Below are 25688 nucleotides of genomic sequence, written 5' to 3'. Positions count from 1 at the left end.
AGTGTGGGAAAGGCAAGTATAGCTACATCAGGCACTGCTTGTAAGGAAGCTGGGCCGGGTGTTCATTAAACACCAAATGTTCACGGAACAAAGACGGGAATGCATCCTGGTATCAGGATCACAAGATTTGTACACACTCACACAATTGGATGTGTTTTCTAGCTTTGGCACTTCTCAGCAGTGTGGGTTTGGGACATGTTAATATCATGCTTGACATTTAAGTGTCCTTGCTTGCAAAACAGCAGCAGCGTAACCCCTTTCACAGGGTTTCTACAGGGTATAAAGGCAGATGTATGGTCAGTGCTGAGCAGAGCGCCTGCCACAGGGTGACAAAAGCAACATGCCAGCTACGGCCACCCAGACCCCTCTGGATGACTTCATTCTTGTATGGGCAGGGCCCTGACAGCAGAATGGACAGTCAGAGGACAAGCTGCAGCCAGCAGGACTATGTAAAGACGGGAAATAAAAATCCCACAGAATCCTCCACCCCATCAGGCTGCCAAAAGTGAGATCTCTTCGGTTTTGTTATTCTGTCATTTGCTAGTGTGCCTTTGCAAAAACACTTATGTTTTTCTCTTTAAAGATTAGCATCTGATTCCCCAGATGGAAAGGCATTGAGTGGCTGTCATATTATGTATAAACATCTCAGACTGTCTAATATGTTACCAAAATGAGGGGTTTTACACATTTGCAGCAGCAATAAAACTATCAGTACTTTTAGTAACAGTTATTATTTTGATTGTCAACCTAAATCTGTCTCTGCCTTGCAAAGGCCAGTCCATTAACCAATTAATTAGCCCCCTGTGCAGATGGTAGGGACTAGTGGCAGATAGGGGCTGAACGACAGTAAACCAAGGCTCCTCTCTCTCTCTGGATTCTTCTGCAGCCATCCTTTGGAAATCAGAATATCGCTTGACTTTGATTTCCCATATATGGGTTTGGAAAAACATGTCTTTTGTATTTTTGAAAAAAAAAATTGTGCTTAAAGCTTAAGCATTAATTTGTTGAAGTGTGTTGAATGAAAACACACTCAACTCTTTCTGTTACTTTAAAAAATGAACTTGAATTGTTGCAAACAAAAAATTCATAATCAAATATCAACCTAATATTTCCTGCTGAATTTCCTCCGAGATGCTTGGCAGACTCTAAAAAAGTTAATACTAACCACAGTCACAGGTACCAATGAGCACCAGGCTCTGCACTAAGTACTCGGCATGGGTTCCTTCCTGGCTTTTTTTTTTTTTAATTCTCACATTAGCTCTCTGAGTTAGATAATCATTTTCATTTTAGAGATGTGAATTTAGTTAACTTTCCCAAGAAGCCAGCTAATACATGTAAAAGTAGGATTTAAACAAACGTATGGTAAAGGCTAATACAGTTTTGTCAAGAGAACGCACTGGTCATAGCAAACACCCTCTTCCAACAACACAAGAAAAGACTCTACACATGGACATCACCAGATGGTCAATATCGAAATCAGATTGATCATATTCTTTGCAGCCAAAGATGGAGAAGCTCTATACAGTCAGCAAAAACAAGACCAGGAGTTGACTGTGGCTCAAATCATGAACTCCTTATTGCAAAATTCAGACTGAAATTGAAGAAAGTAGGGAAAACCACTAGACCATTCAGGTACGGCCTAAATCAAATCCCTTATGATTTATACAGTGGAAGTGAGAAATAGATTCAAGGGATTAGATCTGATAGACAGAGTGCCTGGTGAACTATGGACAGAGGTTCATGACATTGTACAGGAGACAGGGATCAAGACCATCCCCATGGAAAAGAAACGCAAAAAAGCAAAATGGTTGTCTGAGGAGGCCTTACAAATAGCTGTGAAAAGAAGAGAAGCAAAAAGCAAAGGAGAAAAGGAAAGATATACCCATTTGAATGCAGAGTTCCAAAGAATAGCAAGGAGAGATAAGAAAGCCTTCCTCAGTGATCAGTGCAAAGAAAGAGAAGAAAACAATAGAATGAGAAAGACTAGAGATCTCTTTAAGAAAATTAGAGATACCATGGGAACATTTCATGCAAACATGGGCACAATAAAGGACAGAAATGGTATGGACCTAACAGAAGCAGAAGATATTACGAAGAGGTGGCAAGAATACACAGAAGAACTGTACAAAAAAGAGCTTCACGACCCAGATAATCACGATGGTGTGATCACTCACCTAGAGTCAGACATCCTGGAATGTGAAGTCAAGTGGGACTTCGGAAGCATCACTATGAACAAAGCTAGTGGAGGCGATGGAATTCCAGCTGAGCTATTTCAAATCCTGAAAGATGATGCTGTGAAAGTGCTGCACTCAATATGCCAGCAAATTTGGCAAACTCAGCAGTGGCCACAGGACTGGAAAAGGTCAGTTTTCATTCCGATCCCAAAGAAAGGCAATGCCAAATGATGTTCAAACTACCGCACATTTGCACTCATCTCACACACTAATCAAATAATGCTCAAAATTCTCCAAGCCAGGCTTCAACAGCATGTGAATCGTGACCTTCTAGATGTTCAAGCTGGATTTAGAAAAGGCAGAGGAGCAGAGATCAAATTGCCAACCTCTGCTGGATCATTGAAAAAGCAAAAGAATTCTAGAAAAACATCTATCTGCTTTATTGACTATGCCAAAGCCTTTGACTGTGTGGATCATCACAAACTATGGAAAGTTCTTAAAGAGATGGGAATGCCAGACCATCTGACCTGCCTCTTGAGAAATCTGTATGCAGGTCAGGAAGCAACTGTTAGAACTGGATATGGAACAACAGACTGGTTCCAAATAGGGAGAGGAGTACGTCAAGGCTGTATATTGCCACCCTGCTTATTTAACTTATATGCAGAGTACATCATGAGAAATGCTGGGCTGGAAGAAGCACAAGCTGGAATCAAGATTTCTGGGAGAAATATCAATAACCTCAGATATGCAGATGACACCACCCTTATGGCAGACAGAGAAGAAGAACTAAAGAGCCTCTTGATGAAAGTGAAAGAGGAGAGTGAAAAAGCTGGCTTACAGCTCAACATTCAGAAAACTAAGATCATGGTATCTGGTCCCATCACTTCATGGCAAGTAGATGGGGAAACAGTGGAAACAGTGAGAGACTTCATTTTTCGGGGCTCCAAAATCACTGCAGCTGGTGACTGCAGCCATGATATTAAGACGTTTATTCTTTGGAAGAAAAGCTATGACCAACCTAGACAGAAGAGACGTTACTTTGCCAACAAAGGTCCATCTAGTCAAGGGTATGGTTTTTACAGTATAGATGTGAGAGTTGGATTATAAAGAAAGCTGAGTGCCAAAGAATTTATGCTTTTGAACTGTGATGTTGGAGAAGACTTTTGAGAATCCCTTGAACTGCAAGGAGATCCAACCAGGCCATCCTAAAGGAAATCAGTCCTGAATATTCATTGGAAGGACTGATGTTGAAGCTGAAACTAAAGTACTTTGGCCACTTGATGTGAAGAACTGATTCATTTGAAAAGACCCTGATGCTGGGAAAGATTGAAGGCAGGAGCAGAAGGGGATGACAGAGGATGACATGGTTGGAGGGCATCACTGACTCAATGGACATGACTTTGAGTAAACTCTAGGAGCTGGTGATGGACTGAGAAGCCTGGCGTGCTGCAGTCCATGGGGTCGCAAAGAGTTGGACATGACTGAGAGACTGAACTGAGCTGAACTGAAGCTGCCTTCAGAACCTCAGTATTTAACCACCCTGCTATTTGGTCCACCAAGAAATATCTGTAATTCTGTTCAATCCAAGCTGTGAGCTCACCATTAATAATGAGAATGATGGGGGAATTATAGTTTTCATGTGTATACCCTGTGCCAAGTGCTCTACAGACATTGTTTCATTTAATCCTACAAACTGAAGTAGGTGTTATGTTGGCACCCATTTAACAGAAGAGGAAACTCAGCCCTGGAAATATCAAAACTCCCTATATTCACATAGCCAGTAAGCACTGGAGTCCACCCAATCTCAGGCTTGCCTTTCTTCAAAGTATCTGCAGTTAACCATACAGATATTCTGGCTCCCTTGAAGGCCAGCCTGCATGGCCTCTCAGCACTGGGCATGCTCCTCCTCGTGCCCACAAGGGATCCCTTTCCCACTTAGTCCCCATCATCCTGCTGCTCTGCTCACAGCTGACTGGGCCCAGAACCAACACTTGACTCAGGCAAGCCTTCCACACAGGCTGGCTAGAAGCCCATGGGTGATCTAGTGAGGGCACCCTAGCCTGGACAGTAGTAGAGGCGTTTCAAAAGACAGTAGTAGACAGGCGTTTCAAAAGAGCTGGCCAGGGAAAGGAAGTCCTTCTTCTTCCCCTAGTAGCAGTGAGAAAGCCCTTTTCCCAAATCCTTTTAGGCGTTTCAAAAGCAGAGCAACCAGGGAGAATGCAACAGACCCTGGCCTGAGTAGAAGCCATGAACAGATGACTCTGTGAGGCAGCAGAAGCCATATATAAGAGAAGTCAGCTGCTGTGGGTAGGAAGAAGCTGGCAGAAAGCGAGCCAAACTCCAGGCTGGTATGCTGAAAACTGCTCCATGTGAAGCCTCTCTGTAGCCGCTGGCCCAGGTTCCCAGCTTCCTACTTGCCTCCATGTATCAGAACAAATCCTCAATCCTGGAGACAACTGCGAGTCCCTGTGGGTCTCATCTCCTGAATAAACCCATGCACCGCACACATTAGTCCTTGGACGGGATGCAGTAACAGAAGGCGCACGCACACGCCTCCAGGAGCTGAGCAGGCCTGCCTGGGGCACGTTCCCACTCTCCTGCTCCTCCAGGCTGTGGCCTTGAGCGGGTTGCTTCCCCTCTGGGACGCTCAGCCACCCCCTCCGTGTGATGAGCCGCATGTGAAGATGAAATGAGATGCGGTGCGTGAAGCTGGGGGCCCAGGGCCTCAGTGCGTAAGGGCCCTTCCTAAGTGCCCGTTGTGCTGCTGCCATTATCCTGAGCTGCCCGGCCACCTTGCGGCTCAGAGGCAGGAGGACCTGGGGATGAGAACACTCCAGTGTGACAATCAGCCCACGCACAGTAGTCGTACGATGTGAATAAAAGAGGCAACTGGAGGTGGACGTGCCCTTTCCAGTGAGAAAGCCCACGGCTGAGAGGGCCTCCCTGACTCCCATTCCCCTTGGTGCCGTGGTTAATGGGATGGAATTGATTCCACTGGTCAAAATTTGGAGATGGAGATAAAAGAGCTGGCCAGGGAAAGGGAGTCCTTCTTCTTCCCCTAGTAGCAGTGAGAAAGCCCTTTTCCCAGAGCCTTTATGTGGCTTCCCGCACAACACACAAGTTCTTCGCGATATTGTACATGAACAAAATGTGCCCAGAAACCTCTTTTCCCCTCCTCCATCTACACTTCGATCTAGGAATTAAACATTTGGGGTGGGGGTGAGGGGTGATGGTTGGGGATTTAGAAACATCCCTAAAGTTTCTCTAAATGGACTGAATCAACACAAATATATTGAAGATATATGAGTGTCCTGGGCATCATGGAACCGAGAAGTTACAGGGCATCAGAGGATCCCAGCTCATGGTCAGGGCATGGCCCACTCCAAGTGCCCCTCTGTGAATTCTGGACTCTAGTTAGGGGTGCAGCAGTCTCCTGGGACTGGAACCCGGTGGCCCAGGTGAGTGTCAGGATTAGATGTGCTGTGCTGGCTAAAAAAACCCATGGAGAAGCCTCCTTCTGGGTAACAGGTTTTGGAGTAGGTGGGATCAACAAAAAGGAAGTAGGTGGCAAAAATTAATGATGGTGGGAGAAAGGGGGAGTGGGTGTCAGTGATTGTAAGCAAACTGACAGGAGTGGCCCCGCACACACCGAGAACTTCTCCGCTCAGCTTTCTAGGGCCAGCTCTATGACCCTACTGTGTGCCTCGTGTGTGCCGGAGATGATATGAGATCTCAAAATATGTCACTGGTAAGGCAGATGAGATCCAGTCCAGGTGTGTCTCTTTTGTGAAATACTGGGGATATTCCCAGATCATAGGCATGTGAGAGCTAAAATAATAGCTAACATTTATGAAATGCTTGTTATATGCCAAACACTATTCTAACTACTTTATACATATTATTTCATTTTGATCTTCACAAAAATCCTTTGTGATAGGTCTTATTATTATCCCATTTTACAGTGAGAAACACAGAGTCCACAGTGATTAAGTAACTTTACCTGAGGTGATGGAACTATTAAATGGTGGAGGCAGGATTTGAGCCTGGGCAGTCATAAATCCTGACTTCTCTGGGCTCTGAACTCACTATAGTGGCTGCAGCATTTGGTCACACTTCCATGGGCATACTTACTGCCTCACCAACAAGACAGTAAGCACCCTGCCTTCTGGCACCACGGCGTGGATGGGCCTGTCCACCCGCTAGCCTCTGATGCCCAGGACACTCAGTATGCTTGTGTTGATGGACTCCATTTAGAGAAGCTTCAGGGATCTGTCTGACTCCCCAACCACCACCCCTCACCACCACCCCTCACCCCCGCCCCAAATGTTGGGGCAGATCAAAGTGCAGATAGAGGAGGGGGAAAGGGGTTCCTAGGCATATTTTGTTCATTTACAATGTTGCAAAGAATTTGATCATTCAAAAATTAACCATGCCACATACATCAGATCTTACTGAATGTTGCATCATACCAAAAAGAAAAATGCTCTCACAGGAGGGATTTCTTGCGGTAGACATGTCACTCTGTCTGCATACACAAGCAGTACACAGTGGAGGAGACATTCAGATGCGGAAAACTCCATTCCCTCCTCCAACAAGCAGATAAATCATAAACGACTAATACATACATACATAATAAGCAACCACAGGGAAATTAGAAAAGCAGAAAATCATAAAAATATATAAGTAATAGGGAAGGAAGAAAGGAAGCGGCTTCCCTGGCGGCTCAGATGGTAGAGAATCTGCCTGCAATGAAGGAGACCTGGGTTTGGTCCCTGGATTGGGAAGATCCCCTGGAGAAGGGCATGGCAACCCTCTGCAGTATTCTTGCCTGGTGAATTCGATGGACAGAGGAGCCCGGTGGGCTACAGTCCATGGGGTGGCAAAGAGTCGGACACAACTGAGCGACCTACACTTTCATTTTCAATAGGGAAGAAAGGAAGGAAGCAAAGGAGAAAGGAAGGAAGGAAGGGAAGGAGGGAGGGGGGAGAAGAAGAAAGGAAGGAAGAAGGAAGGAAAAGAAGATATTGTAACATACAGGGCAACCAACATATGAAGTGTGCTTTGGCCACATGAATGGATGGAGCTTAGGCTGCATATTTTTAGAGAAGAAAAAATTACATTCTGGGAAATACTGATCTGGTTTACACCATGGTGTATGTTCCATTTGTCCAATTTTTGTTGAAATCTTCCATTAACTAGCTGCATGACCTTGGGCAAGTCACCTCTTTGGGCCTCTTTAAGTTATCTGAGCCAATAAATAAGCAGTGTGAACATCCTTACAATGCACTTCATAACACAAGCCTATTTCACAGGATAAAGCAGTAGAGACTAAGAACATGGACTCTTAAATGAGACATTAATATTAAAATGAGAAATTAATATTAAAAATACCTTAAAAACTCATGTATTTGGAAATTAAATGTCCACTTGTAAATGATTGGTGTATTTAAGAAGCCACAACAAGGAAAACTAGAAAATATTTGTAGTACAATGAAAATGAAAAGAGAATTTACCAGAATTTGTTGCAAGCAGCTGAAGCTGCTCAATGCAGTTAAATACAATACGGTGTTTTGAATAAGGTATAAAAATAAATAATGGACACTAACATAAAATTTTGTGAAATTTGAACTAAATCTGTACCTACTGTATCACATGTTAATTTCCTTTTTTTAAAAAAAACAACAACAGTATTTCAGGTCTACTATATCCTTCCACTTATCTCTGTATTCATTCTATTCAGTTTTGAGAGTTTGCTATTAAAACTCCAACTAAAAGTCTCAATTTATCTACTTAAAAATAATTGTAATATGTAACAGAACTAAATGTAAGTTTGTTCTGTATTTTCCAAGTCTCTTGTAGATGTGATATCATATTTGCATAATTTACAAAAATACAATAAAGAAGTAAGCAAAGAAAAAAAGAACATGGACTCATTGCCTGGCTTTGCTGGTTCTCGCTAGTAACACAACACTAAGTACTGCAACGCTAACAACATGTATTCTGTGTGTCAGTTTCCTCATGTATAAAATGTGGGTTACAACATTTTATCATATCAAAAAGTTGTTTCAAAGATTAAAGGAGTTAATACATCTAAGGTATTTACAATGGGAGCGTAATACATCTAGGTATACAATCTAGGTGTGTGATACATGTTAGCTATTATAACACCATACAAAATGCAAAAACTGAAAAAATTTCAAGTGCTCTGTAAATGGAAGGGATCACCATAGTTAGAAGATGAAGGAAATCTACAAGCTGAGCTATGTGCCTGCAAGAGAAAAACAGTCCTCTTTTCTGGATGACACCAGGCACATGCTTCTCTAGCCCAAGGCTACATTTGATTTCTGCACCTGGAGATGGCAATGCTCCCATTGCCTGAATTCTTCCCAGGTACCAGCAGTGATCTAAGGAGTAACTAGTCTATCCTCACACACACACATACACAAATACCATGAAATGGATATTATAATTATCCCCATTTTGCAGATCAGAAAACTGAGATGCCAAGAGGTTAAATGACTTTCCAGGAAAGAGAAGGTGGCAGAACTAAGTCTGAAACCCAGGCTGTATTTCTGAATTCAACTTATTTTATTTATTTATTTTATTGGAGTATAATTGCTTTATTACTTTGCCAACAAAGGTCCGTCTCATCAAGGTTATGGTTTTTCCAGTAGTCATGTATGGATGTCTTGGACTATAAAGAAAGCTGAGCACCGAAGAATTGATGCTTTTGAACTGTTGGAGAAGACTCTTGAGAGTCCCTAGGACTGCAAGGAGATCCAACCAGTCCATCCTAAAGGAGATCAGTCCTGGGTGTTCATTGGAAGGACTGATGTTGAAGCTGAAACTCCAATACTTTGGCCACCTAATGCGAAGAGCTGACTCATTTGAAAAGACCCTGATGCTGGGAAAGATTGAAGGCAGGAGGAGAAGGGGACGACAGAGGATGAGATGGTTGAATGGCATCACCGACTCAATGGAGATGAGTTTGAGTAGGCTCCGGGAATTGGTGATGAATGGGGAGTCCTGGTGTGCTGTGGTCTATGGGGTCGTGAAGAGTCAGACACAACTGAGTGACTGAACTGAACTGATAATTGCTCTGTAATATTCTGCTGTGCAATGAAGTAAATCAGATATATATAGACATATATCTTCTCCCTCTTTGCCCTCCCTCCCACCCTTCCCCCCATGATATCTCTCTAGCTCATCACAGAGCACCGAGCTGAGTTTCCTGGGCTTTATAGCAGGTTAGCAGTAGCTGTTTCACACATCATAGTGTATATGTGCCAAACCTAATCTCAAATGTAGGAATTTCCTTCAGAGATGCAAATGTTTCTATTTAGTAGACGACTCCAGTTCCTTAGGTTCCCTTGCCTGCCTTTCTGCTCAGTTGCCCAGTCCAGGATATTTGCACATGCTCTGCTTGCCTTGGCATGCTCTGGCTGGCCTGGCACACTCTTCTCCCAACTCCCACCCCAACACTTGCTTTTCATCTCTCAGAGCACAGATCTAGATCACATCTTATAGTTCTCTTAATAAAGTACCTCTCTTATATAACCCTGCCATAATTTTACATTATTTATGAGATTATTTGATTAGTCTGTCTCTTCAGTTGGATCACCAAAAAACGGTGACAAGCACCCTGAATGGTGTTATCTCCAAGTATATGTGTGTGTGCTCAGTCGTATCTGATTCTTTGGGACCCTATGGGGTGTAGCCCACCAGATTCCTCTGTCCATGGGATTCTCTAGGCAAGAAGTCTGGAGTGGGTTGCCATTTCCTTCTCCAGGTAATCTTCCCAACCCAGGAAATGAACCTGAGCCTCCTCCATCTCCTGCATTGGCAAGAGGGTTCTTTACCACTGCGCCACCTGGGAAACCCTAGGTCCCTTAGAAAACTATATTCTAATTTTGTAGGTTTAAAGAAGCAAGGACTATTGTATTGCCTCTAGGGTCCTGTCTCCCCTCCAAAGACTAAAGTCTGTGGCTAGCTGGGATTTCAGATAGGAACATTCCTTCAAAGCACTTCCGTGTGTTTCCTCTGGGATGACTGTTGGCAGCTCAGAAGGGGAGGCTGGCCTGATCAGGGAGGGCCCTGCCTCTGTGGGCGTCCATCTTCCTGACTCTGTATCAGTTGCGGATGTCTGTGCATTTGTCTGCTCATCATCCATTTCTGGTAGTAACTCTTAGATTTTCCTTTGAAGAATTACTCTCCCAGCCTCCCCCTTTGCTCCCAGACTTTGTAGTTTGGATAAAACTAGCCACAGCCTCCCCACTTCCAAAGGTGGGTCATATGAACCAAGCCTGATGAAACAGCATATTTCATTTCACTGGCCACAAAGTTTTATGGATTGGGATGTAGCTCAAGCCAGATCTTTGAAAATTATTCTGGGAATTTTGCTGTACCTCTTGAAGGAAAAGTTTCTTCTTTCTACTGGGGCTGCTAATCCAACAAGACATATTTCTGGAATTTCTGCAGTCAGGTTTCTACTGCAAAGAGAGCATCTGCCTTAGAATGAAGCCAAGAGAGAAAAGAGCAGAGATAGAGATACAGATTCCCTGCAACACTGTTTGAGCACCTAGATATATCCATGCCCGCAGCCATAACCCTGGGCTCTTTAAACTGCCCGAGCCCATAAATTCTTTCTGTTTGGCAAATTTGAATTGTATTTCTTTAAAAAAATCCTAATCAATAAGTACCCATTGTGACCAAACGGGAAACGTACTGGTGAGGGATAAATCAGGAGCCTGGGATAAACACATGCACACGCAACCATATATAAGATAAATAATCAACAAGGACCTACTGTATAGCACAGGGAGCTCTACTCAATATTTTGTGATAACGTATATGAGAAAAGAATCCAAAACAAAATTAATACATGTATATGTATAACTGAATCACTTTGCTGTATACCTGAAACTAACTCAGCACTGTAAGTCAACTATACTCCAATACAATTAAAATATTTTTAAAAAATTAAAAAAAATAAATACCCATTGGATATACAGAGCTTATTACAAAGTATGAAAAACAGAGTTTATTATATACATGTTTATGAATGTCAGGTTCCGTGCCAAGAATTAGAAACACAGAGATAAGCCGGACCTAGTTCTTGCCTTCAAGACGCCGTTCTCTGGTGGCAAGAACGGTCACAGCGAGAGACGATGGCAGTACAGGGCAAGCACTATAATGTGGGTGTGCAAACGCAGAGGCGGGGCGTGTGCTCCTACCGTAAAGGCAGCCCCGAAGGCCCCACAAATGAGAAATTACATGCACAAGAATTTTTAGGACGCTTTTGTGTTGAGTTTTGTCTAAAAAGGGGGAGAGTCATAGTTTATGCAAAGTCATAGGAAGTATGAAGCAGTATGTTACATGAACAGTTGAGTGTCTCTGAAATGCAGGGTGAGTCGAAGATGACTCACCTGGATGCTTCATGAAATTTGGTAAAACCCCAAGACCTTACTGACCAACTGGCAAAGAGTGAAGGGATCCAAATGCAGTTTGGGAGCCGGCTTCTTCCAAGCACAGATGAGTAGATGGACACTGATGTGAGGTACCACCAGCTGCGTCATTTTTTAGCTCAGTGCACAGTGAAAATGAAGTCTCCTGGTCCAAAGTATTAAGAATTCAAGACGCTGACAGCAGGGCCCGTTGGAGCGCAGGGTCCTCTGCAGCTACACAGGATGGATGCTCAGGAAGCTGATCCTGCCACAGGGCCAGGGACAGACCTGCCTCTCACCTGTAATGTGGCGGGCCCAATTCCCACCAATGCCTTCAGCATTGGAAAAGCCAGACTCCCACCTGAGTGATGTGAACAGAGAGAATCAGTGCAACATAAGCCCAGGCTAAGAATTCTGACATTTTTGTTGTTTGGCTGATTTTCCTCTTCCCAGCACAAACACCGGTGCAGAAACATTTATCTCCTTCTGCCTTGACAAACCTCTCCTCCCCTTCACCAGCCCCTAAAGCTGGCCCTAAGAGCAAGTGTGTCTGCAAAGCCACTTGCTAGGCACATAGGCATCCGGATAACAGAAGAGCAGCTTTGCAGAGGTCAGAATAGTAAGGGGTGGAAGCCATCTGGGACTGGAGTAAGGTCCTGGGCAAATGTGAGATAGAAATTTCAAGACTACAAATTTCAAATTTGTATCTAGTGACAAAATTATTAATGTTTACATTCTTTTCTCATTGCTTCCCACTGAAGAGATTTCTGCCTTTACTTCTTTAACATCTCCTCTTCTTCCATCCTCTCAGGACATTTCTGTCTTTACCAGCCAATTCTTGGCCCCTGGGACACAGAGCAAGAGCAATAGGTAGAGAGAGACAAGACTTCTTGCCAATGTAGAGTGAAGAGTCCCTATGGGAATCATGCGTGCATGCTCAGGCGCTCAGTCATGCCTGATTCTTGGCAACCACATGGACTGTAGCCCACCAGGCTCCTCTGTCCATGAGATTTCCCAGGCAAGAATACTGTAGTGGGCTGCCATTTCCTATTCCAGAGGATCTTCCCGGCCCAGGGATTAAACCCACATCTCCTGCATCTCCTGTACTGGCAGGCAGATTCTTTCCCACTGAGCCACCTGGGAAGCCTTTCCATGGGAAGCACCTAAAACAAATGTAGGAAGCCAAAGGAAAGTGAGAGCAAAAGGAAAGAGAGAGCCTAGAGGACCCCAGTTTTAAAAGAGTTTGTGGATAGGAATTGAGAATAAGGTTGTGAGAGAGACTTGGGTAAACCATGAGATAGGAGAGATACAGGAGAATGGAAAAAGGGAATATTAGATAATATTGCTGAGTGCTATGACTTGAACTTCATTTTGATGAAATAACATTATTTGAGAAAAAACATTAAAAATGGAAATTGCTCACAGTTACTCTTGTCTATTGGGCTGGACTATGTGGGATCTGAGTTAATCTTGGGTTACACTTGTATTCTATGAGATATTAATAAGTACTATATACACATAGGGAGACATAAATATATGCACACTGAATGATTCAATGGGCAAGTAAATCTGTGAAATGCTGTATCCCATATTTTCCTCTTAGAAAATCCCATAGCATCCCCCTAGCATCTTCCTCTTAGAGAATACATTAGCATAAAGGTTCTGAGAAGTCCTGTATCACAGAAAGCTAATGAAAGCTGCTTAATCCAATGCTTCCTAAACGTATTCTACCATATGTCCCAGGATATATTTTACTGTTTGAATAAATTTAATATAGTACAATTTTAATAAGGCTGATCTTAAGCTCTCCTGTCTCAAGGTTTAGAGAAGGTGTTGTAGATGAAGTATATTTTAACTAGTATTGGAAGGATGGGGAAGGTAGGGAGTAGCCAGTTCAGTATATAGAAAGGAATGAAAAATAATGAATAAATAGCTCAAGACTGGTGAGCAGTTCCCTGGGGTTTCAATGCAGAAAGAAAGGATCTGTTGCACTTCAATGTATTTTCATCAGGGAGAAACTCTCCCCACCTCCTGGTGCGATGTCACGTGGGTGCTGAGAGGCCCGGGGCTGGAGGCGGGGCCACTCACCTGTTCCGGACCATGCTCATGGCCAACACCCCCTGCCTCTCCTGTGATGTCACGTGGGTGCTGAGGGGCCTGGGCCCCGGAGGCAGGGCTGCTCACCTGTTCTGGACCATGCTCATGGCCACCCAGTCTGCAGGGTACACGTTCTTCCCAATGAGGTCCTTGAACATGATGAACGTCTCCATCAGGAAGTCCTACAACAGCAAAGCAAAACACCTGCCATCTTGCTTTATAGGAAATGACTGGAAGGACCTAGATCTTGTGAGTTGTTCAAACTTTTTCTTTTTTCTTTTTTGGAGGTGCAGAAAGGGAAGGGGCATAGCCTTTCATTATGTAAACCCAATGAAACCAATAGAGGTGGATTTTCAAATGAAATCTTACAATTGATTACTGGGAGACTGTTTCACAGATATAAGTGGAACATGAATATGGAATGTGAAAACCCTCTCAAAATAAAGCACTGTTAATTCTGTCTTTGGGAGTAAAGGAGTAAATGTATTCATTGATATGGCAATTTTATAATCATCTTGCCAAATATGCATTTGAGGAGGAAATAATCTACACTTATGAATGCATCTCAGGTCATTGAGCAAACAAACTATTATTAAAATGAAACATCTAACTGCCGTACTGTAAACACAGCTAATTCATATGTCACAGGCAGACGCATGAGCAAGCTAGAGGAAACACGGCAGGGACTCCCTCCCTCTCCTTTGAAGAGGCTCAGAGTGGACCTCAACATGCTCCACCAGGCTTGCGATGGGTCAGACTTGTTCTCTACCTTTGGAGAACATAAATTCAAGACAAATCCAGATAGCAAAGTGAAGAACCGCTGACACTAGGAGGAAATGAAGTTATCCCATCCATTTGCTTTGTGTGTGTATGCTCAATTGGTCAGTTGTGTCCAACTCTTTGTGAGCCATGGACTGTAGCCTGCCAGGCTCTTCTGTCCATGGGATCTTCCCGGCATGAATACTGGAGTGGATTGCAAGTTTCTTCTTCAGGGAATCTTCCTAACCCAAGGACTGACCTGGCATCTCCCACATCTCCTGCACTGCAGGTGAATTTTTTACTGCTGAGCCACCCATTTGCTATAGGCAAAATTTAAAATCCATAGGAAACCTGTTCAGAGCTCTTTCCTTAAGCCAGTGGTTTTCAAATTACTTTAACAGCAGAATTTTTTGTTTGGAGAAAATCTTACTTGGAACCTAATGTATAAAACAGATAAAAGTGGAAACAGCTCTGGTTGAAGTATGCATGTATGTATGTGTGTTGGGTGTGTTTATGGTAGAAGACAGTGAGGTTGGGAGAAATATAATTTGAAAATCACTGCTTAAGCTCAACTGTAAAATTCTGGAAATGAGATTGGCTCCTTTCCAGCAATCATTGCTTCTAGGGAAATTTACCTCAGAGACTAAAGTCCCAGTTTCCACATCAGCAGAATGGGGATAACATCTACCTCAAATGGTTGATTAAGTGCACACTGTCTATAAGATGGTCCACATGGAGCCCAGCCCACTGTGAGTGTTTACATGCTCAGGATGACGCTGGTGAGTATAAGTGTTCATCCTCAGGATCACCTGGGGAGGTGTGGGTGTTGCCATAGGCACAGTCCCTGCCTGTGGAATGTAGGCTTTCCTACACTGTGGTAGGAAAGATGGTAACGACTCTGCCTGTAATGTGGGAGGCCCAGGTTTTTCCCTGGGTCACAAAGATCCCCTGGAAAAGGAAATGGCAACCCACTCCAGTATTCTTGCCTGGAAGATCCCATGGACAGAGGAGCAGGGCGGGCTACAGTCCATGGGATCACAAAGAGTCGGACGTGGCTGAGCGACTTAGCATGGTGTAAGGACTGGAACAGGGGTTCAGACCCTCCCTCTGCCATATACTGCTGTGTGGCCTTGAGCAAGCAGACTGGAGACTTGTAACCATGGCTGCTAGCGCCTCTGCCAGCTGCTGGAGGGATGGTTGAGAGATGCATGATTCAGTACAGAGCGATCTGTTTCCCACCACCCTCTCCACCCTCTCTTCCACTGAGGATCAAAAGTGAGGGATCCAGTCTATTTCCACGTCCCATGACACTGAGGAGGGAGAAAACCTTAGGTTATTTAGATTTCCTTTTGTTTCCTTTTTTTTTGTATAACCAGAAAGAGGTTCCCTTTCTTGCCAATATTACTCCAGCGAAGAGTCCTCAAAGCTAAATGGCTGAAGGGACAGGACATTAGTTTCCTATGGTTCTCCACTCTGTGAGCTTGGCACAATTCTGGTTCCCGTGTGTCCTTCAAGGAGAGGTAAAAATGAGCCCCTGGCAGCAGAACCCCTGAAGCTGGCGGTAATAAGGAGACAGTGACAAAGGTTCCATACTGAGGGTAAAGTGCCTGCTGCACTCTGGGGCAGCTTGGGCTGGGCTTTCTTTTGATGACATCATCTGCTGCAGAGGTACAGCCCCCCAGCCATCCGCCACAGCAGACGGTCCTGTAGCAAATGAATCCTGAGAGGCCAGAGGAACAAAGGGCTCAGAGACCAGTTTTCTCTATGCGTGTGTTATTATAATAGAGTGATGCTGCCTTTTACTGGACTCCTACAATGTGAGGGCTACTGTTGTCTCATTTAATCCCTTCACAATGCCGTGACATAAACGATATGATCCCCACTTTACAGATGGGTAAACTGAGGCTTAAGAAAGGTTAAGTAGCCCACAGTCACAGCTAGCCAGTGACAAATCCTGGATTCAAACCCAAGACCATGTGACTAACACTCATGCTCTTAAGCCTCAAAATGTCTATGATTCATCAACAAATATGGTTTCAAGTCCTATGTAGACTAGACACTCAGGGCTCACATCTGACATGGGCTGAAGATGTATTTCAGGAGTGATATATACAAACCTAAGTGGAAGTGAGAAACAGGGAAGCACATGAACATTTCTGCAAACCTAGACCCACACACGTAAGGTTCATGGAAGATATTCTTGCCCTAAACTCTCAGGAATCTAAAGAGCACAACGTGTCTCCCAACACTGCCCCAAAGCATTCTGTAGACTCACCACAAGTTCAGAGCTGGTCTGGAAGGTCTCAATATAGAAGGAATAGTGCTGGTCACCCATCTGGTTTAAGATGGCTGTCATACATGCTACGAAGTGACTCTGCAAGAAATAAAAGTGCCGTCAAACAGTGGAGAGGTGGGCCATTAGATTCATTTTCTCCATTTACTTGACTTCAGACTGGAAAACATCTCTCCATCCCAGGGTAGTATAACCCCTCTCCAACCCACCCTCGCTAGGGGTGGAGAATTTCTTCTTAGCAGATGAGCATGTGAAACTTCTCTAAGAGTAAATGTCTCCTTATGGCTTATTCATCAGCTCATTCATCTAAAAAAGCATTTATTGAACGTCTATTATGTGCCTAGGACTATATTAGGAGCTCCAGATATAGACAGTAAGGATCTGATTTATTGCGTCTCCAGTTGCTTTACATTGGGAAAAGAGCCCTGTATTGATGTCAGGAGATCCAGCTTGTATCAACATTCTGAAGACAATTGATTTTCTGGTAAATAATTTTACATGTCTAATCTCCAATTGTTCCATCTGTAAAGTGGGACAATAATCCACCCATACCTAACCCCAGAGAGGTATTGTAAAGATCAATGGCTTCTATGGTGCCTTGAGTACACTGAAGTTCTCTATAGGAGCATCGGTGGTTGGACCATAAATCAGCCAGTGAGAAGCCAGCAGCTGTCAGGGCTAATGTCTGCCAGCAGAATTGAGGGGGATCTACTCTGGGAACCTGGTAAAGGAAGTACTGACCATACATCCACCAGCTGGGGAAAGAGTGTCTCACCAGCACTCAAGAGTGTCTCCTGTAAGATTCCACTAGGCTGCCAACTTAATCAAAGGAAGTTCCCTGCCAAGGGCAAGCCTGTGGTGGATGGGAAGCTTGGGGTGATGCAAATGTCTCCAGGGATCCCCACTGCTAAAGGGTGTCAGATATAACACATCATAGCTGTGGGTCTGGAAGTGCTGTGTTTGAACCAAGTATTATATCTGTATCACAAACTACTAACTTTGTTAAAAAACAAACAAACAAACAAAACCGCTAAAACCAAAAAATGAAAAAACTCCCTTTGTTATAAAAATATAATGTGAAAAAAACTCCTCCCAATTTCAGGTTTACAGTTCAGTGACAGTGATAGAAGGAACAGCCTCGATGTCCCCAGGAAGCTCCTTCTGCATTTCTCCACAGAAGTCTTTTGGTCAATTGAATGTTCTTTAAGTTCATGTTCCCAAAAGTAACTCCCAAAGATATGGATTCTCAATTGCTTCTAGGTTCTTTCCAATTAGGACCTTAGGGATAGCATGCTTTCCCAGTCAGCAGGACTAGCTATGTAATTTGTGGGGCTCAGAACAAAATGAAAATGGAAAACTACTTGTAAAAATTCCTCAGAATTTAAAGACGGCCCTTCTGAGCACTGGACCAGGTCACACACCGGGGAAGGCAGAGCTGCCTGTGGGTGACCACCACACACACGCACCACAAGCGCTCAGAAAACATGCAGAGCTGGCAGGAGTGCAAGGAGCAACATCAGTGACATTACTGGGGACTGGGGCCGGGGGCCTTTTCCCTGGGGGCCAACTGCCCTGGCCACCCTGGAGTCCAATGCTGCCTGCTGAGGCCCCTGCGGGTGATGGTGAGTCTGTGAAATTATCCATCCCTCTCAAACCAGGCAGAACGCCACCAGCACTGCAAACTTCACCAAGTCCCACGGAGACCAAGAAACAAGTTCATTATTGTTTATCCCTCCGGCCAGGCTGGGTGCAAGAGGGGACGCATCTTCCGAGTAAGAGGTGTGTGTGGTGGGGGGGGGGGGGCGGGCACACACGCGTGCTTCTCCTCTACTCCCTCCATCTCTTCCGTGAGGAGCTTCCTCCAAGAATTCAGCCAGTGGCCACTAGAGGTCTTTCCTTTTCACATGGTAGCTGCCGAGCAGTTTTTTCGGCTTTTTATTTATTCCTACGTGAGCAGACCCACTACACTTCTTGCATATAAACAGTGAAAATTACAACATAAAGGACTTATTATTTCTTCTTTTGGAGTAATTCCGCTGCTGGCCAAAGCCTGGCTCGTTTTGCAAAGAAATGAAGGGCATTCTCTGCAGGTAATTCCACTGCTTCAAGGTAAGAGATCTGGGTAGGTTTTATTTTTTGTGATCCATCATCCTTTCAGAGCAAATGCTATCATTTCTTCGACAATAGTTTACTTTTAAAGCTTGGGCTTAAATGAGCCCTGGGATTGTGAGCTTGTGTGTGTGTGTGTGTGTGTGTGTGTGTGTATGAGAAAATCCACCATGGTCGGAACTGCAGGCTGCCCCAAATGCACAGATACAGATCCGGAATGCTTGTTATTTCCAAAGGCTTGATTTGAATTTGAAGGGGGTGGGGGAAGCAAGCAACAAACCTCAGAGGTCAAGTTGCCTGCAAATTATCTTGAAAAGGCTACTTGTCTTAAGCCTTCCTTAGAGAAACTTCCATGCTTCATTTTAAATGAAAATAAAAGGGGAAGGGGATTCCCATGCCGTCTCATTTGGAAAGAGTGACTATTTTATGAAAGAAACCACTATCTTTTTATAAGGACTTGTTCAGTTCATCGATCAATCAAAATTACTTTTACCAGCTTGTTCATCTCTTGATTCTAACTACCCCGTAGAAAAACCTGGCTGAGTGCCTTCCAGCAGGATCTGTAGTGTGTTGTGACTGAAGTTTGGACAAGTTACCTGCATTTGGCTGTTAATGAGAAATGACAGTGCTTTACTTCCAACTGGAAGCTTTCCTTTTTTTCTGCTATGGTATCTAGCCCACTTTAGTATCAAGTCTGTCCGAAATCACACCCATGTGACTGACTGATTTGTGAAATGGCATGAGACACCAGCAGCAGGTTCAAATTCACTAAAGGCTCCTCTTTGTCATTTAAATTAAGAGCCAAAACCCTCTGTTCATCATACAATGAGAGAATGGTAGAATCACGTTATGTCTCTCTCACATGTATCCCCTTTTCAGCAGAGCCCTCAGCTCAGCAAGCCTCTTCTTTGCTCCCTGTCCTCTTTCCCTTTCACAAGTTTGAGACCTTCCGTATCCACCATGTCTGAAGGTTTAGAAAGAGCTGTAGGGGTTGGGCGTGGGGGAGAAGATCAGACTGCATTTGCTGTAGCAACTCAGACCTTCCTGATGTTGACACTGCTCAAACTTTACAGCGCTGGAGCCCAGACTCCCAGCCCTGCCAGCAACATGGCAAAGCCTGAAGGCAGCCTGGGGGACAGAGGGGCGGGCGGACCCCCTGCCGTTCAGGCTGCTGAGACGGTCCCTCTTGCCATCCTTGGTGGAAATTTTGTGGTCAACAGATATTTACTATCAGGGCGTGAGGCAGCCACTCACCCATACCCGAGCAGCATTCCAGCTGCCCTGATAGGAAATTGCTTCTTAAAACCGAATGGCAGGGGGACCTGCATATTAAATTCCGGAGAGAAACTGTATCTGAGATGCTGGCACAAGCCAGGCAGAGTCACCTCAGCTCCATTCGGGGTAGCTTAAAATGTAGCTAATGAATCACAGCATGAAGAGACATGGTTTGAAACTAGGTCAAATGTGTAAAAATAAACGCAATGATTGCTGGCACTTGGCTGATGAGGGGCTACTTAACGCCTTGAGTGGCAGGGCTTATTTGCCATATAGAACCCTCTTCAGTGATCCATGACATTCAATCCTCTTAATTAATTCACCCCATCAGTAAGTAGGGAGGTCCTGCACACCTGGGAGAGAATTGAAGCTCCAAAGGAAAACAGTCAGGGTCTCTTTGCTGTGTGATGGCAAGAGAAAATGAGAAACCCAATATTGTGTCATTAGTATTAATTAACTGGGATACTGGGTGATTGCAATCAGGAGAGTCGCCCTCTCCAAATCAATTTATTCCTTTGCGTAAAAAGCCATCACCGTGATCATCATATGACCATCGTCATCCTCCTCCTCTTATTGATAAGGCCAATAGTTTTGGTGCACAACACTCAAACATATCTATTTAACCTCTTCTAAAGCAAACACACCTACACACACGGTTAGGACCCTGCAGGGCTGAGTGAGCCAGGAAGAGGCGATCAGTCTGCTCTGCCTTGAAGAACTAACAAAACAAGGGGACAGGGGCATGGCGGATGCGAATGCACCCCTCCCCACCTGAGGCTGGTGGGAGTGATGAGATCTCAGAGGGAGGGAAAGAGCCAACTTCGGGAGCTTGCTACCTAAATGCCAGCATTACTATGCGATGCCAGCTGGTGACACGTTGCCATAGTAACTTCAAATAATGTGCTCTACCAAAATAAAATAAAATACAGAGCGCCAAGGAGAGGAAGCAAGGGAGGAAAGTTTGCATGCCGAGGGAGATGCAAAGTTTTGCCTGCGGGGCCGTCACTGTCATTTGGAGACTGAGAGTAGCTGAACGCCGCTCTCAGGTTGCGTCTCCGTTCACCCGCATGTCTGCCATGTGGTTATATAACAGATTTGATTTTGGGGTGGAATTGGTACTGTCTTTGTGATAGATCCAGGACTGGAGTGGGAAGCTATGGTGTCAAGGAAAACAAGGACTCTAAAACCCCTTCATCTTAGCAATTTGTCAGGAAGCTGAGAGTTACAGTTTGCAGCAATCTTTGGGGAAAGTAGTGTATGCAGTCTGTCTTAGCAACCATTATGTGCTGGGCCCTGTGTTAGGCACCCACGTGCAGCAGTGAGCTGGATGGATAACGTTCTCTCCAAAGAGTCTACATCTGGTTCTGCCACGATGTAGAACATCAGGTGGAGACCTAGGAGCCAGACCGCCTGAGCTCAAATCTCAGCTCTATCTGTCACTAAGCGCGTGACCTTGAGCAGGGTCTTGCATCTTAGAGTGAAAGGGAATAGAAATAGTTCTTACTGCATATGTTTTTGGTGAGAATTAAATCAATATGTGTAAACCTCTTAAAACATAGACAGTCCTCAAGATGATCAGCCATTAGTATTATTGCTGTTGCTGCTGACTCTGACCCTGAAAAACTGTGCAGATTGGCTAACTGAAATTTCTCACCTGGACAGATGAAATGAGGACTCCAGCTACCCCTGACTGTCTGTGGATGCATCAAGCACTCCCAGTCGCAGCTTGGGACATGTGGCTAAGTGTCCTTTGACTCTGAACATGGCTTTAGTCAACAACACGTCCAAAGAAAAGCTGTTTAGTAAATAGAGCATGTGCCTCTTTGAGCAGTGCATGATGGGAGGTTCTTTTTATTCGGGACAGTTGCTGGCAGGTAGGATAGGATGAATGACAAAAGTGCCCACATTGTTCAAAAGCCTGAAATGTAACCGTTTTCATCGGAAGCTTAGTACTCCAGCTGTCTGGTTTTCGGAAGAGCCTCTCCTTGTGTGCAGTGACATTCTTTGGTTACCCAGGAATCCTGCTGTGTGATAGCGTAAACCAAGTCACCTTCCTTCAGGGAGAAGATTCTTAATGGGCACAGATCCAGGGGTTTTGTGTAGCCTGCTCCATGTCAAAGTGCAACATCACAGGAAGACAGGAAGGTGCCACTTAGATGCTGTGCACTCTGGATACAGCTGGACACATTCTGTCTGTACAACACAGCAACTCTTTGGAGCTAGCTATGTGCACCCCTGCCTGGCACTGTGGGCATTAATGATCAGCTCTCCAGAAACACTAGGGCCAGACAGAACCATAGGCGCAGCATCTCCTCAGAGAGCTCTTCTCATTGATGAAGAGCAGGTGGGGAGAGGTAACAAAGCGGCTTTGAATCCAGGCTGGAAGGGCAGACTGAACTGGCCACACACTCTTCCTTTGAAATGAACACTTTCTGATCTTGGTTGCAGCCTGTGCAGGTGGCTCTGTAGTGTGGGGTCACTTTACATCTTCCAAAGGATACCGTGAGGTGTTTAATCACAAAGGGAGGTGGAAGGCAAGCAAATTCTGTTCATTCATTCCTTGGGCTTAGGACTCTGCCTTTGTCATCTCACTGAGTCATGGCAACAGCCTCAATAGGTCAACTTTATGCCCATTTTACAAAAGAGGAAAGTGAGATGCTTAGAGGTCAAGCAGTTTGCCTAGATAGACATTTAGAACAGGATGGGGCAGGGATAAAAATCTGGGTCTTTCTGACTCAAAAACCTGTGTTCTTTTTGTAAATCCACGATGTTTCTCATCTCGTCACTGTCAGCTCCACCTGGGCAGAGGATTTTGTCCTTTATGCACTGCCACATCACCAGAATCTAGAGTTTAACTTGCACACAGTATAGGCTCAATAAATATCTGTAAGATGAAAGGCTGAACTTATAGTATTCTTCATCTTTAAAAGAATGTTACAGGGATAACTCCCCCAAACTCTGAAAAGTTAGGGTTGTGTGTAGAACATCTTTGCCTTAGGAGAGGACAGAAATTAAAGAATTTTTGCTCTACTCCTTATTATTGTTCTTATTCCATCTAAAGTTGTATTTGATTAAGCCAGAGTGAGATCATGGTTTCACGCTTTCCTTAATTTAACAAATATTTCTTGGGCACTTACTGCGTTCCAGGCATGGTTCTAGGTGCTTTGGACACACATGAGTCACGAATGAGATTAACAAGGGATTTGTTCTTAAGGAACTCACACTCCCACTAGGTAGAGGGCCAGGGATGGGGAAACACACCACAAGCCAGTGAATACATAAGTGAGGTCATTTTAGGCAGTGATATCTGCTGCTAAGGAAATATTACAGAGAAATGAGATAGAGATGGGGAGGGACCTGTTTTCAATAGGGGAGACGAAGGTGGCCTCTTAGGGACCTGACTCTTGAGTGGAGATCTAATGATGAGAGTTGGTCATGTAAAAATCTGGCAGAACAGCATTCCAGGGCACTTAAGTAGCAGATGCAAAGGCCCTGAGGTCAGATGTGCTTGGAGTGCTGGAGAATCCAAAAGAAGGCCAGAAGGTACAAAGTGAGGGAAGGCAAGGAGAAGAAGATGAGGTCAGAGAGACATCCTGAAGGCCCTTGAAGGTCAGGGGCAAGGGCCTGGGTTTTCTTCTAAGTGCCATTGATTTGGGTTTTAAGAAGCCAAAGGGAGGCCACTGATTTGGGTTTTAAGAAGCTCCCGCTGGCTACTGTGTGTTTCAGGAGGCGCCCTTTGAAGACGCAATTTGTGTGTCTTCCCATACTCTTCCAAGATGCTGGAGTTGTTTCCAGGTGTGACCGTCCCCTCAATGTCAACTCTCCTGGTTTGTGGTAGCATCACCACTTCTCAGCAAGCATTTCTCACTAAATGACTGTTTTATAGCAGAGTCTTGGCCTTTCTTCAGCAGGTGAAATTCTAGTTTTACGTGGATCTCAATTGTCTTCAAGTTCACTGGTTTGTCTCCCTGTCATTTAGAGCTGAATGAAAGGGAGGGAGCCTGCTCCGGCATCTCCCAGTCTATGATGAAAGCCATTCGACCTCATGGAAGTTGAGAAGCCTGCTTGCTAGGAGAGGGGCTATCATTTAGGACACCTCCGTTTTTAACTGAACACAAGATGATTTTTCTAAATGTTTCTAATTACATCTGTGAGATGTGGGTGGGGAAGTTCACAAATGTGACAGAAAAAGGAATTGTTTCAGGAACAAGGATTTATTCTCGGCACACACACCAATGATGGTCTTCCAAGCTTTACACTGAATGCCTCAGGAAGGGCTGCACAGAAAAGCTTGTGTTGAGTCCTAGACAGAACAGTACTGTTCTCGCCTCACATGTTCCTGAGAAAAGTCAAAGTCAGGAGCATCACTAGCATGCAGGCTATGCATGAGCACCCGAAGCAGCCTCTCACCTTCTCCTGCAAACATTTGTATCCAGGTTGCATAAGACACCAAGGTCAACCTTCAGCAGGAAGAACTGTCATAAAAGGATATTATGACTCATAAAGAAGGTACTGTGGGCTGAAGGATAACAATAATGACTATAACTTCAAGGACTAAGTGTGTGTCGGGCAGTGTGCTCAACCCTCTGTGGATCCATCAGTAAGGACATTTTATAGGATTGCGGCCAGGAAAGGAAAGAGCTGGGAGAGAGAATTAGTATCGAACAGACATTCCTATGGCAGACACTGAGCTAAAACGTATGTCCATTGTCACAGTGGCTGCCAGTTACTGAGTGCTTACTACAGGCCAAGCACCGCATGTGCCTTATCTCAATGAATCCTCCCAACATGCAACCAAAGTTGGTAAAATGACGTGTACTTTACAGATGAGGAAATCAAGGAGCAGGGTGGTGACATGACTTGGCTGGCTCAGCTTAATTCCAGAATATTGTTTTATAATCATTACATCATCTTATCAATATGAAAAGCAATACCTCCAAGTATCATGAAGAAGGAAGTGCATGATATTTCACTCCACCACGCCTCCTGCCTAACCTTGAATATTGTGTGTGTGCGTGTGCTCAGTCATGTTAGACTCTTTGTGACCCCACAGATGGGAACCCACCAGGATCCTCTGTCCGTAGGATTTTCCAGCAAGAATACTGGAGTCGGTTGCCATTTCCTTCTCCAGAGGAGGATCTTCCTGACCCAGGGATCAAATGTGTCTCCTGTGTCTCCTGCATTGACAGGCAGATTCTTTACCACTAGGGCTACCTGGGAAGCCCTAACCTTGAATATTAAGAATATTCAATATTCATTTCAATCCAATAAACATCTAAATGTTAAGGACATTCTAGAATCTCTTGTGCCTAAACAGAAATAGAAGGGTGGGTGGAGAGATGGATGGATGGAGCTAGGCTGGCAGACTACATAGGCAGATAGACTAACTGGTAAGCGTTGTCACATATTTATGTAAACAAGACCAGCCCTCTAATGACTTTGCCCTATGGCTTATGAGTCTCCATGATTTTAGGTTCAATTGAGGATAACCCCTTCATTTTCTGCATTGCTTGGGGTTTTGAAGGCCAAGAAGGGTTC

At 44.4% G+C, this 25688-nt stretch overlaps 1 protein-coding gene across 3 annotated transcripts in view; it reads right to left on the bottom strand.

Moving 5' to 3' along the window:
* The window catches only part of DOCK2 (dedicator of cytokinesis 2), a 452311-nt gene that overhangs the window by 93409 nt on the left and 333214 nt on the right, over positions 1 to 25688 (bottom strand). For 2 of the 3 annotated variants that reach the window (XM_055555142.1, XM_055555143.1), the window contains exons 28-29: positions 16749 to 16847; positions 13802 to 13896 (exon numbers count right to left, since the gene is read on the bottom strand). In XM_055555142.1, coding sequence (XP_055411117.1) covers positions 13802 to 13896; positions 16749 to 16847 — 194 coding nt within the window. Of the gene's footprint in view, positions 1 to 11218; positions 12463 to 13801; positions 13897 to 16748; positions 16848 to 25688 lie in introns of those variants that run through there. The other variant, XM_055555144.1, reaches the window with a different exon arrangement.

Source organism: Bubalus kerabau, chromosome 18 (genome assembly GCF_029407905.1).
Source record: "Bubalus kerabau isolate K-KA32 ecotype Philippines breed swamp buffalo chromosome 18, PCC_UOA_SB_1v2, whole genome shotgun sequence".
NCBI classification, from domain to species: domain Eukaryota; kingdom Metazoa; phylum Chordata; class Mammalia; order Artiodactyla; family Bovidae; genus Bubalus; species Bubalus kerabau.
Note: the sequence above shows the minus strand (reverse complement) of the source record. Positions and strands in the feature narration are given on the sequence as shown.